A 14,540-nucleotide genomic window follows, 5' to 3' on the forward strand; every position below is an offset into this window, starting at 1 on the left:
TGTATGTATGTATGTATGTATATATATATGTGTATGTATATACAAACAGAAGGGTGTATAAATAGATAAGTACAGTACACATAAGGGTAAAAGTACTTGATGAGAGGTAGATCTCTTCCTTTTCTTTTGCATTGAAAAATGATCTATTTATATTATTACACAACAAGGGGTAGGACTAGATAAGTTGTATACTTCTTCCTACTCCTTTGAGCATATAACGATGATGATGTTTGTTTTATTTACTTTTTATTTTTGTTTCTCCTTTTGTAATTTTGTTTGCCTTTTGTCAATTGTTGTTGTATTGTATGTTCAATTAACTAATATATATATATATATATTTTTTTAATATTTAAGTGAGGTAGTATCGGCCTGCTGAGTGTTTCATGATTCCACAAACGGCATGGTATGAGTTTCTCTTCTGGAATTAAGTGACTGAAATAAATGAACTTTTCTACTGTTTTCAAAAATAGAATTTATTGCAATGCACTTTTATTTTCATTGGGTGCAAATGGCACAATTACTCCATGGTCCATGTAGTCCTTCCAGTCAGTTAGCCTGCAATTTACTTGTGCGTCATTGTCCACTTACGTTCCTTAATATCCTTTTCTTGCTGCTCCACTTGCTCACACACTGTTCTCGTCAGTCCTTCAACAATGGAGCTCATAACGTTGAAGTCGGCAACGTTATATACATGAGAGTCATCTGGCTCTGAGGCGATGGAGCGCAGCTCGTTCTCATCAGCATTCTTTACACCTGCAAAAGAAGAAGCAATGCCCGCGGGAATATTGGTCTATTCAAACTATAGGCACTTTCATTGGGCATGATAACTCACAGCTCCCGTCATCTCAATGTGCACCCAATCTCACCGATTGCAAACAGCTCAACCCCAGCTTTTTGCAGGCTTTCTGCAGGCGGTATAACATCATCCTGAGACTTCCCATCAGTAATGAGGATCCCGATCTTAGGTACACCAACACGGGCACCAGACTCGGGCTTGAAACAGTTCTCCAAGATATAGGACAGTGCGAGCCCTGGGGAGGGACAAAGGAAAAGAGAGAAAGGATAGAGGAGGAACATATATAAAACGAGAGCAAGGGTGGAAGTATAAAAGATTGTAGATATATGGTTTATGTAAGGTATAAATGAAAGGCATACGAGACCCACCGAAGACACAATGAATTGTATTTTTACTATAGTAACGGCTAAAATAAAGATGCCAACAATAAAACAGTACCCGTGAGGGTGTTTCCTCCTTTGTAGGGAAGGTTCTTGACAGCATCGATAACAACTTCTTTTGTCGTGAAAGCATTGAGGTGCCACTCTATTCTGGGATCACCGCTATACTGAGCCAGACCTACAATCACACGGCACGTTTCATCGCAGGTAATGAAGACATTTTGACAAACTTCAAATGATTATATTCGCTATATCATGGAAAGGTGATGCTCGACGTACCAATCCTGGTTTTATTAATGCCAACATCAAAGGCGTTGACCAGGTTTTCCAGGAACATGCGAACAAGCCGGAAGTTGAGACGACCGATACTCCAAGAGCCATCGACCAGGATCACAATGTCTGCTATGGACTCGGTGTGGCACAAAAACTGGTCTGCTGCAAAGACAAGAGATCCATTACAAATGAAATTCTAGCATGACATTCATTTAAAGCAAAGACCTCCACCAAGGCTGTAAAGTTCTCCCAATGTCTGTCTGAAAAGCTCATTAAAAATATTTGCAAGTTGTCGGTTTACATTGTTCTTACTACAGTCCTAAGACACAAGACAAATAAATAGGGGGTGACATGACAACTTGCACACAAGCAAGCTTTTTGTCTCTGGAGCTGCTTTGGGTTACTGGCCCATTTGGCCATCAAAAAAGTTGACTCTCATGTAACATGCAACAGCTAAACGTGAGAATCAGTTTCCTCACCTGCAAAAAAAAAAATCTAACGGGGTCTTCCATTGGCCATGTGGTAGTCTTCTACATAACGTATTTTTCAGACTATGAGACACACTTTTTTTCATACTTGGCTGGTTTGCATTAATTAAAATTCGAGCTTGGACTCGCACCCAAAAACCCGTCGCCTAATCGTGTTGACGACAATGAATGACTTCTGCTTTTGGGTGCGAGTTCGAGCTCTACTGTTCTTAGTCTCGTTTTTTGTAAAAATACATTTCCCCAAAAAATTGTATTTACGATCCGGAGCGATTTATGTATACCGTATATGAGTACCGGTATTTATATTTTTTCCTTGTTCATGAAACATTTTTTTACTAAAAATAAGGAGCTCTGTTTTAAACATACAACAAATCATTGAAGAGAGATTTGTGAGCATGAATAAAAATTAGCCCTAGTTTGTTATTTTTATTTTTAACAGGTGTGACTATGCAACGGTCAACACATTTGGAGCTTTATTTTCAACATAGAAGAAATCAGTGAAGAGAGATGTGTGAGCACAAAAAAAGAGCCCTAGTTTGTTATATTTTTTTTAGCACCCAGGTCATTTTAATTAATTAAGTCTCAATACAATCGATCTCAATATGGTCCTACATTGTACACTCATAAATAATGGAAAATGTGTCATTAAAAAAAAATTCTAATCACCTGACCTCTGAAACGCACGAAAGAGCCTCATTAAAGGATTCATAAACTATATAAACTATAGGAGAACAACTGAGTGTGTGCCCTTGGTCGCACTCCTTAAACTGTAAGGGGAGCGGGAATGGTGTGGTGTCCCGTCTAGGCTGGAAATGAAGAAATGAGCAGAGAAATGCAATGGGTGTGCGTGGTGCATGCCAGCGTCACCGTGTGCACTGAGAGGGTGAGAGCAGCGCACAATTGCTCGCACGCATCTCAAAGGGAACATCGCCCTCAGTAATTAACTTTGGTGGAAAAAAAATGTGCTTCTTGTTTTGTTATGCTTGGAGGACGTAACTACTTTATTTCTGAGAGTATGAAAAAGCATTTTAGCAATGTGATTTCCATTAACCTGGTATGAGAAGAGAGCATGAAAGGATCTGAACGCTTCATATCGAGGAAGGAAAAAAAAAACCCTCAAGGTATAATGTGACTAAATCCAAATCCAACAATTTCAATTTATTGTCAATGTATTTCAGGTTTTACATTGACATTCGCAGGTTAACGGGTTTGTTTGGACCGTGTGGAACAAACTCTTTCCGAATTCAGAGGTGCTATTAAAATAGATTGCACAAACCTGTATAATCTGAGGAGCATTTGATACCGTAATCATCTGACAATTCCTCATATTAAATCTGCCCAATGTTTTGAACAATGATCCACAATCACATATCCGATATACATTGCTCCTGCAATCATGGGGCTATTGACTCACCCATGCACACAAATAATACACAGGGAAGCATAGGAAGGGGACAGCAAATCAAAGCCTTGCCTTGTGCTTACACATAAATATGCACACAACGTTGTTGTTGTCAGAGAGATTGGTCGGTCGCTACTGTGATTCGTGCTGATACATCTCATCGCGACACACCGGCTGCCTTGCAAACAACAGCCGGCTGGTCAAAGGTGCCTCTTCTCCCCCAAAGTCCCATCTGCCTTAGTTCTTCTCTTTTTTTCCCCACTACCAAATCCCCTTCATCTCCCCTCGCATCTAACACCTTCGCCTTTTCCGATTGAAATTACACATCCTGAGAGCTCATTATTGACACATGGCTCGAAAAAAGAAGAAATGAGACCCAGGGAGAAGGTAACAAGTGCCCCTCAGGAGCTACAACAAGTTCTGGTCTATTTTTTGTAGTCTATAATGTAAAGTTTTGCCAAGGTAGTTTGCATGTCCTTCCATTCCCATTGGGGGAATGGATGAATGCATGGATGGGTGGACTATGAATTAGGGTGAAAAATTAAAGTTCTTCCTCATTGAAGTTACCCAAGCATATCCTTATGAACCAGGGCACAGTCGTGCTGGATCAGAAAAGCGCCTCCAACAAAGTCTTGCCGAAAAGTGTGACACATCGAATTGGTCAAATTTGCTTAAAAACGAAGAAACACAACTACAGGCATATTTAACAAATGGTGCTAAAAGTGAATCATTCCGGTGGCTTTTAAGGAAAACATCTGGACTCTTCTCCTTCACGTTCAGCCACGTAAAGACTCGGAGCATTTGGTGCTAAACTGTCTTTCATTTATCGGGCGCTAAACAATGTTGTTGGGTGAACTATATTTGAACCTCATTTGCATTTAAGCTTGCGATTAACAAAGCCACTGCCGTAACTGATCATATTTTCATGCAAGTACACAAATGGATGAGGATCATCTATAATTGGCTTGCGAACACACGGTTAAACTGACGGTCCACCTGGTGAAAGGGATCAAAAACAAAGCCAACCGATGGGGAGAGGTGGCTCCCAGACAGTCAGGAGGTGTAACAGGATTATCAAACAGGAGCACTGAAATGGTTACTAAAACTGTGACAGCTGCAAGAGGTGACCATGGTTGCCTGCCAGACTCCAGAGCAATTGCACACATGCAGAGACAGAGGTCAAAATATCTAGAAAGGGGGATGAGAAACTTAAATGCTGGAGGGGGCACATTTTTTTTTTTATCTTTGCAAAGGGGGGGGGCACAGAAGACCATCTATCCATCCATCCATCCATTTTCCGATCCGCTTTATCCTCACAAGGGGTTGCGGGGGGGTCGGGGGGGGGGTGCTGGACCGATCCCAGCTGTCTTCAGGCTGTAGGCAGGGACACCCTGAACTGGTTGCCAGCCACTCGCAGGGCACACATAATAGACAAACAAGCATTCGCACTCACAGTCGCAGATTGTGTCGCAGCTGACAAATGGCAGACTACACCGTGGATCTCATTAGCTCCAAGTGTGATTTTTCATATTTCTCAAGCTGTTTCGACTGTAACACACACCTTCTACCTGGGGGGGCAACAGTGAATTACAGGAGCAAAGAGCAATACGGCAGTCGTAAGTGACGAACACCACGGACTCCCTAATTCCCATGAACAATAAAAATTGCAATTGAAAGTTAAAAATTCAAACGTGAGATAAAACTCACTCAACCCTTCAAAGTAGTCAAACTTAGGCAGGTCTTAAAACAAGTACAGCCTTTTTTCATGCTGCTGTTTCTTTGCTCTATTCGCATGCAGCTTTGTTTCTCACAACGTAGACTTGATTCATTGCTGACTTTTTTTTTTTAGCCAAGGCTCAGACAGAATGTGCTGCCGTTTCAGACCTTCTCCTTTAAGGTTTTATTTCCTCCCCACCACTGTGATTACATTTGCAGCGGCTGGAATTAATGTCAAGAACAGTGACAGTTATGCAGAGGGACTGACGGTCGAAAAGCTCCCCACATCACAGCGACATTTCACTTTCTTCATCAACTTTGGATTCCTGGGTAGAACTAGTTTTAAATTCGCAATTCACCTGCACAACCGTGATAATGTATTGCTAGGATAATCAAAATCATATCTTTTAAACCGTTTTTCATCAAATTAATGTGCAATCTTGATGTAAGATAAATCCCGTGCACAAAATGATAATGGGAATCCTGCAGTGTCTCACGATTGTGGCAGGCCAAAATATACGGCAGCACAGTTACAGAGTGGTATCCCCTTCTTGCAATAAGTCAGCCGGAAAAGGCTCCAGCTTTCCTGTGACAGTGCAATGGAGATGTTGGAACCAAATCCTTAAAATGAACAGCTTCCTGCGTGTGTTGGATAAAGCTTCAATTCAACTCGTCATTTGTAGTCCTTCTTCAACCATGTTGAAAATTGAGATAACATTTAAAAGAACATCACAACCTAATTTAATGAAGTGAAGAATGCTCACAAAGGCTGCCTGAGCTGAAAAGTCTTTTTACAGAGCTCAAAAAGGACGGTTTTCTCAGTTGTTGTTTTTTTTTTCGGGGGGGGGGTGGAGTTTATTTGATCAGGAAACATGCCGAGGATTGTGACGTCTGCCATTTACTTCGTGATCCTCAGAGCACCTCAATAAACTCAGCCACTCATTGCTATTCATGCGGGAGTCCATAGGCCTGCCTTGGGAGAATGCCATTCATGGTTTGATACAGCATCGTCTGACCGATGTATTTTGACAGTTCGTCTTGTTCCGCGATTGTCCTTTCTCAGCATCTTGAACTTTAATGGACTGCCTTGTCGTGTTTCACCTCACTGCAAAGATGTTCTGACACAGCAGATGCCTTATGTTTTGACTCAATACATCAATAGGCTTTCCCTAAACCCGGCTCTCCTCTACCTTTGTCTGTTTGCTTTGCCTGCTCTCTCCATTCTGTTTGTCTTAACCTAATCTCTGTGCTTGGTTGCTCACATATTTGCTGAGCTGAGTAGGCTTCTATTTCACAATTGGGCCTCTCTTATCATATTGGGCTTTTTTTTTTTTTTTTTTTTTAGCCTTATGCACTTATTGAAAAAAAATTGTCTGGGTGACTCTTCCTGGATCCATTAAATATGGTTTAACAATTGACTCTGCAAGTGGGAGACACTAGTTTTTAAACCACCCAACTCGATTATTTTTTGGAAGACACTGTATAGTATTAGTTTATACTATGTACTCGTACTACAGTATGTGCAGGACTCACAAGGTTGCAGGTGAGCTTGGAGCTTATCCCAGCTGACTTTGGGCCATAAGTGGGTCCAGGCTGGACGGGTCGCCACCCTATCGCAGGTCATCAAGAAAATATCATGGTCTTAAATCATGGGTTGCAGCAATAGGAAATGATGGTGCGCTGAAAAAAAATAAACAGTTTATGCCTGACTCACACTGGGCCAGTTGATATCACACCGAGAACATTTCCCTTCACCATCACTGAGCTGCTCTCCCACTTTGGTACACTCATCATTGCTTCAACATGTTTCCAGACAACAATGCACCAATTTCCGAGACAAAACGTCATTATTTTTTGTTGCATGATTTACTTTTCTGAGTTTTTAGATGAGTATTTCAGAATAAATTGCAATCATTTGCAAATTTCTCCATTGAGGGACAAATAAACGTTTTCTTATCTTCTTATCTTATCTTAAAAAGTAACCATTAATAACCAGCCCTGCTGCGCTCAAGATCACACTCTTCCAAACATCTTCAAGCCAGGGAAGTGAAACACATTTAAGTGTGGTACAAATCCTGCACATACGTCAAACAAACAAGTCAAATATGTGCCCAAGCATGACATTTCTATTCAAGATGTTACTGGCCAAAACATACTGTTGCTTCTAAACAACAGTTTGTGTGACAGCTGTGTGGGACTGCGCAATTCAGCCGCCAGGTTTATTGGTAATTCATTATACAGTACATAAATAAACAAGCAGTGTCTAACTTGGCATTGCATCAAATATAAGAACAGAAAAAAACTTCTCGTCGTCTTGTTTTCACGTCCGTCCTTTTTCTATCACACGGATCCTCATTAGGGTGGCGGGCGAGATGGAGCCTATCCTATTTGACTTTGGCTCAGCTGTGGGGTACACCCTAAACTGGTCACCAGCCAATGGCAGGACGCGAATAACAATTCACACTCACAGTCACGCCACTGGAGAATTTAGTCTTCAGCTTTTGAAATGTGTGAGGATGCTGGCAACCCTAGAGAAAACCACCCAAGCATGAGGAAAACATGCAAACTGCACAAAGGAAGGCCACGGCCCAGATTCAAACTGCCAACTTGAGAACTGTGCGGCAGATGTGCTATGCCTGTTGTTTTTCACATCTATTCTTGCATTTTCTCATTCGCTTATCCTCACGAGGGTCGCGGTCATAATGGAATCTTTCCCTTTTCCCTTGGGCGGTCGGCGGGGCGCACCCTGAACTGGTTGCCAGCCAATCGCAGTTGTTTTTCACAATTAACAAAATTATGCATCGCAATTATAATGATGATACTGGCAGTTAGGGCTATTAATAAATCTGTTCTTAATGGGCCTTGCCAATGTGTATCCGGCTCTTAATTGAAGGGGAGCCCTGAATATCAAGACATGTTTGTTTTTCCAAAAGTCCCACCGGAAAATGCAACCGATTTCCAAATTAGCCGTTTCATCCCACCTGGAAAACTGCAACTAATTATGCAAACTATTGGCACATTGCTGTGCCTCTTCCAAAACATCATGTATTTAACCTGGCTCCCGTCCAGAAGTCAATTTACATTTACCGGTAGACTGTATGACACTGCTTGACAGGATTTGAATATTTCAGAGTGCTGTCATTTTCAGTATTTTTATTATGAGGTGCGAAGGCACCCAAGTGGACACAAATCATTCTAATTGACTTCTTCACTGTAGCAGTCCTTGCCAACAGTGACCCATATACCACCGGAAGAGCCACCCAAGTGCAGTGTCATACAATTAGCTTAACCCAGCAGCGAACCCTATTACTTAATTGAGGACAAGGACAAAAGTCTGGCAAGTGCAATCTTGCTCTCTCACTAGCATGCAAACCAAAGTGAGTAATGGTCGATCTGCTCCCGAGACTATGAATCGACACCCAGCGTGTGCGAGGCCAACACAGCTTTGAATAGAAATGATTCAGCTGTGGGCCAGAGTCTAATGCAAAGTATAAAGACACATTGGCAAGGTGGATAGAGCCGTAAGTGAAGGGAGATAAATGGAGAAAAAATGTGCAAATTGCAGAGGACACCGAGACGAATTTTCACCACGAGTCCTTTTGTTGCCTCCCTGCTTTGCATTCAAGTTTATGTTCATTATTTTTCAATTCTCCTCACTGCTTTCCCTACTGCCCTTACTCGTGCCATATTTAGGCTGGCTCACCAGCTGTCATCATCATCATCATCATCATCATCATCATCACTTGACCCGGTTCTGAACTGGAAACATAAACAGATGATTCAAATTAATGTTGCAGCCTTTGCCGACTTCAATGGGCTGCCGCCTGCCATAATAATTCATCAGAATTGTGACATATGCCTGCATATAAACTCTTATGCTGTTTGAGCGTCAAATGTCTTTGCCATAACATGCAGATGGAAAACGCACAAACAAGAAATTGATTAAAACAATGGAGGCGGAAGTGTAAGCGACCAAGTGGAAGAAGAAGACGTCGCCGTGTATGCATAACAATATTGCTGGCAAGCGTGCCACTTGATGGAACACTGCCGAAATTTGCGCAGGACAAGATTAAAATACGTTTGCGGAATACCGCAAGAAGATCAACTTTAGACAGTTAGATGTCATCGTGCGGTGTGTCTCGCTTTCATTTACTGCCTCATTGAAAGTCACTATGCCTGCGTTTACTCTGCATGGCTCCTGTGGCACGAGATATTTTTTTCATTGTGTCCTACTGTGTCGTTGCTGCCCATTGTTGTCTCTTATGTTTTGAAGCTGTCTTCCAAAGTAAACTTAAACCTGGCAAATGTGCACTTGTATAAATTAACAACACAAGGCATCTCAAGGCACTTCACATAAGAAACAGGTTTCGAACCACCCCAAGAGACAGAGGGCAGAGCGAAACGTACAGCATTAAATGTATAACAAGGATAAAGCTATGGTCAAAATTGGCAGCACTGCTAATGAATGAATCATAGCAAATAATCATAAAAATAAAGCCGCAGTAGATGAATAGAGAAAAGGAACAACAGATGTAGGAGCGGTGTTGTCTGTGGCACAGTCAGCAGGAGCACCTGCTACAAGGAGGAAATACAAGTTCTAAATTAAAAGGCCTTCAGGAGGGTGCCAAGCAACCTCCTTAATCGAGGTAATTACAGAACCAAAGCCCTCAAATAGTGTCTCTAATAACGGATGTCTGACACAGAGCTACCTGTGAGGTGGTGACTTTGTAGGGGTGATGCTCTAAGATGACTCTTCCGCCCGTCTCTCACTATCAGAGTATTCAATGTCAAGAGAATCTCATTGGCCTCCAGTTCAACTTCTACATTGGTCCCTTGGGTTTATTGCATGTGTGCGTGTGTGTCCGTGTGTGTCCGTGTGTGTGTCCGTGTGTGTGTGTGTGTGTGTGTGTGTGTGTGTGTGTGTGTGTGTGTGTGTGTGTGTGTGTGTTTAAAAAAATGCACTGTAGCAAAGGGAGTTTGAGAGTGTATGCCAGTGGTTTCATGTTCTGATTGTTTGAGTGCTCTTGAACAAGTTCATATTTGTACATACTCTTATTATTCGCTTGTTCACATCGGCACGTATATTCTACTTTGCACTCAAGGAATTGAAGTCCACACAATGGACAACAATGAGACCAAAGGATCATGTGTCTCACGGTAGGCGTTTTTGTCAGTATCGTGATTCCGAAACTTGTTCAACCAAGAGCTAATTAAAGTGGATTATTTTATACTTTTCCCCCACAGAATTAAAACATTTAGTTAGGTAAGAGCACACTGTGTGTCATCATTCGCAGCCTTGATTATAGCAATTCTCAGTGCAAGAAAGAAAATTGAAGCTGATAGTGAAGAAGAATAAACGTGTGTGCTTTTGGAGTCAAATTTTTAATAAATGGTAATTTCAAGGGGAACAGACTGCATCAAGATCAGTTATGATTTACATTTTGGGCTCAACTGGAGATTAAAATCTGTTTTACTAGTGGAGGCTAGGCCAGTTAACAACATCTGTGACACACACATTTAAACATTACTGTCTGATCTGATATCACACAGCTGTCCAAATAATCATCTATCAGCAATCATGTTTGAGGAAACAATGGTTAGGCCCGACTTCCTATGAAAATAAATAACTGCCTAACACCGGTCTCACTAATGAGTTTGTTCTTGCTTTGACAAGCAAAACAAGCATACAAAAGTAAGCTTGCAAAAGTATTTGACCCCCTTGCAGCTTTTGACCTTTTGCGTACACAGAGAAAACCCGCACAGGCATGGGGAGAACATGCAAACTCCACACAGGAAGGTCGGAGCCGGAATCGAACCCTGCACCTTTACACTGTGAGTCAGATGTGCTAACCAATCAATCACTGTGTCGCCTATTGTCATTATAATTATGTGTGCTTTTTTTAAAACCCCCATAACTTGCCAACTAGCTCCATGTGTGAAGTGGCAATGACCATATAGCGCCGCTTCTCGTTTCTCTGGGCGTTCAAAAGAGATTTCCTCGCCACCGCCGCCTCAGAGGATGAATTTGGCTGTGTGCACTTGTTGCGGGAACTTCTGTCATATAATATGTAATATATTGCAACATTTTTAGTGATATTGTTAATGTTCAATATACAAATCACAATATGAAAATTGGACACCCTGCAAAAACACATGGTGACAATAACGGTTCTCTTGCGTGGCCGTGTGTGAGCTTCCAAAAGTGTGCACGCACATGTGACCATGCGTGCATGCATGCGCTTTTGTTTTGGCAGGGGTCTGGGCACCAAAAAAAAAAAAAAAAATTGCACTGGGGCATATCACCGTGATGTTACACCTCTGTCTGACATGCCTGTTATTTTTGAAATGCTGAAAATGCAAACTCCACATAGCCACATTGGACAATTCTCAGAATGGTGAAGCAGACGTGCAACCACTACTTCACCGTGCTACCGTACTGTCTATCCATATTGATGAAATATATTGTAAATAGCCTACACCGGGGACTTATTGATACTTCATATCAAACATGGGATAAAGAATACACACCCCGCCCAGAAGCATTAATTGAAATGGAGAAATATAAGCGCTAACACCAGCATGCATAGAAACTTTCACAAGTCACAGTGGAACATGAAAGAACACCTTTCACTCATCCGGAGCGTGACATTATCATCACCACAGTACACAAAAGCTCGGAGACACGCAACGCATTCATTGACTCTACTGACGCACAGCGGCATACTATTAAAAACCCCGAGAGATGTGAGGCACAACACTAATGAAGGTCACCCCTGCTGCAGTGAATGGTTGTGATAAAGCAGCCCGAGGGAAACTCAAATGTCTAATCTTGCTACGGAGAGAAGAAGAGGATGAGGAGATTGAGCAAGGGCAAAAATTATTTGATTCTTATGTTTTTTTTTTTCTTGATATGTATCTGTCTATTAAAAAAAAGACTGTTAATTTCTGCAAGTTAGAAAAAAAATATTTTAAATCAGGAGGTCATATTATTTCCTGTCACTGTGAAAGATTAAATTAAATGTGTTTAAAAAAAATTCCGAGGGCAGGTTCAGTTAGAACCTTCAATTTGGCTGACACCTTCCCATGCAGATGTAGAGTCCAGGGAGGTTGATGTGGGTTCTCCTATCTCTGAGCTTGAGGTAACGGAGGTGGTTAAAAAGCTCCTCGGTGGCTGCGGCAGTGGGTGAGGTCCAGCCGCAGTTCCTAATGACGTTGTGGGGCTGTCCTTGTTGACATATGACACATCACACGGGCATTGGGGACAGTGCCTCTGGATTGGCAGACCAGCCAGTCCACACTCTTCAGCCTCCAGGGTCGGGTTTATTCAGGGGGTTAGGAGAGTCATTTTTAATCTTTGAAATTAAATCAAATTATCGATTGTGTTGAAAATTGTCTAACGAAAAGTGGAGGGAGCTTGCAGGCTAAGGAGTAACAAATTAATAGCTCCCTAAAGTTTTCTACAATAAATAAAGTCTTTCAAAAATTCAGGATGATTGAAATTTGAGTCTTTCACTTATCACTCATTATAATCATTATGTGAAGTTCAAAAAGCAAAAAGTGCATCCTCATTGGGTCACAAGTGTGAGCTACCAGCGTTTTATTTTTAATTGATCGCATATTGGATTTGAATTGGAAAAAATGACTGATGCCAAAATGGCAAAAATCAGCACCAATAATCAGCCGGGCCAATGATCGGTTTGTCACTATTTTTAAGTATCTGTGACTGTATCATTTCAGGGACCATTTCTATATGAAAAGCAAAATAAAGCACCGAAAAAAAAGTACGGTAATCAAGATGAAAAAAATATTGATTAAAATGCCAAATTATGGTAATCCACTTGCATTCTGCAATAGAAAAGAAAAAGGTGATTCCCAACTCCTGTTCAAAATGGCGAAATGCTGGGAGAACAACGAAATTGAAAGAGTCCGCATCGATACACGAAATAATGTTGGATGGTCTCATTTCATCCTTATAACAGGTGGTCTCATAACTTTAGCAGCGTATACACTCAAAGTTCTTGAGAAAATAATCAGAATCAGAATTTTTCTCACTCTCTTGGTGTATACTCTGTTGTCTTCTACTTTGAGAGTAAACAGAAATTGTCTTAATTGAAGCTGCCAGAATAAATCTGTGAAGTTGCATTCCCTTGGTGCCTTATGATAAATCACCCTCATGCAAAGTGAAATTTGAATAATAAACCAGGCTAACGTGCATGTGTGCTGAAACAAGAACAAATGTTGAAGGTGTAAAATGAGGTTCTGTCTGTTGAAATTCTGTTTCACACAACATGCTTGAATGAATGAATGAATGAATGAAGTGGTTTTTTTTTCCAAAAGTGACTTATAGTTTGTGTTTAAAACGTCCTGTTCTATTAGAAGCAGTTAAAAGCACTTCAAGCCACAAGTGTGGCTTATTTCTTGGAGCAGTACATTTTATAAGAACACAGAAAGCACCTTTAATAATATACAGAAGATTCCTTTGAAGTAAAGAACCGCACAAACCCAGGAAATGATATGTGGTTTTGTTTTGTCCGTGTGTGTACTTTTGTGCAATATATACAGTGAAACATCCAAATTAGAAAGGCGCTTTCATCATACAAGTGTAAAAATGAACACATTCAAGAACACAGCGTCATTTCGTCAGGTGGTGACCAAGCAGAAATAATCCTTTCCTGTCTCTCTCTTTTCACTGAATTCGAAATACAAGGTATTCAAACGTGTAGCGTATTACTGCCAGTTCAAATAAGATCTTGGTTTGAAGATGACAAGCCAGACAATCTTGTGTGGGGCAAGGTAGTTCAAGTTGATAGGAAACCACAAATACGCAAGACCTTCATAAATATATCACTCAGCCATGTGTACACAACTCTGAATGATTTACCAACAGAATATAAACAGGATTAGCATTTGATATCTGTTTGTGTGCCGCTTTCAAAAGGTGGGTGTTCCTGTCACTGAGAAGCACCAAGACTCAGCATGGAGGAAGAAATTCCCCATCTTACCCAGCTGGTCATGGAAAGACCCTGGGCGCACATTTTTGGGGGGCCTTTGGGTTGTAATCAACAGCTGTTTGAAAATGGCCAAACATCTGTTCGTGCTGCATCAATTCATCACCAGCCCTCAATAAAGCAAACACATTTGTGTTTTATTTTATTCATCTGAGGACCACATTAACGTACATATGACACCTGATCAACCTGGCACCTGTGTGAGCATTTATCTTACCTCCGGAAATCTCGTTGACATTTTCAGGAAGAATGAATGAATCAGGCATTCGCTGTGGCTCTGTTTTGCCCACTCCATCACCCTCGCCCCTCTCAATTGCTGTACATGGAATAGACAAGACATGTCATTTGATGAACAGTTCATTCAATGCTTACTCTTGCAATTCATTGTTCATACCCGACTATTTTGCAGATTTTTAAGTGAGCACTTTTTTATTGTTGTGTTAGCCGTTTGTGTGTGTGTGTGTGTGTGTGTGTGTG

General features: G+C 41.2%; 1 protein-coding gene across 2 annotated transcripts in view; it reads right to left on the reverse strand.

Moving 5' to 3' along the window:
* Nucleotides 1-14,540, reverse strand: part of col14a1a (collagen, type XIV, alpha 1a) — a 103,789-nt gene that overhangs the window by 73,721 nt on the left and 15,528 nt on the right. For both annotated transcript variants that reach the window (XM_019872916.1, XM_019872917.1), the window contains exons 5-9: nt 14,281-14,379; nt 1,456-1,611; nt 1,235-1,354; nt 867-1,031; nt 589-753 (exon numbers count right to left, since the gene is read on the reverse strand). In XM_019872916.1, the coding sequence (XP_019728475.1) occupies nt 589-753; nt 867-1,031; nt 1,235-1,354; nt 1,456-1,611; nt 14,281-14,379 (705 nt within the window). The remainder of the gene's footprint in view (nt 1-588; nt 754-866; nt 1,032-1,234; nt 1,355-1,455; nt 1,612-14,280; nt 14,380-14,540) is intronic.

Source organism: Hippocampus comes, unplaced genomic scaffold (genome assembly GCF_001891065.2).
Source record: "Hippocampus comes isolate QL1 unplaced genomic scaffold, H_comes_QL1_v1.1 scaffold242, whole genome shotgun sequence".
Lineage (NCBI taxonomy): Eukaryota > Metazoa > Chordata > Actinopteri > Syngnathiformes > Syngnathidae > Hippocampus > Hippocampus comes.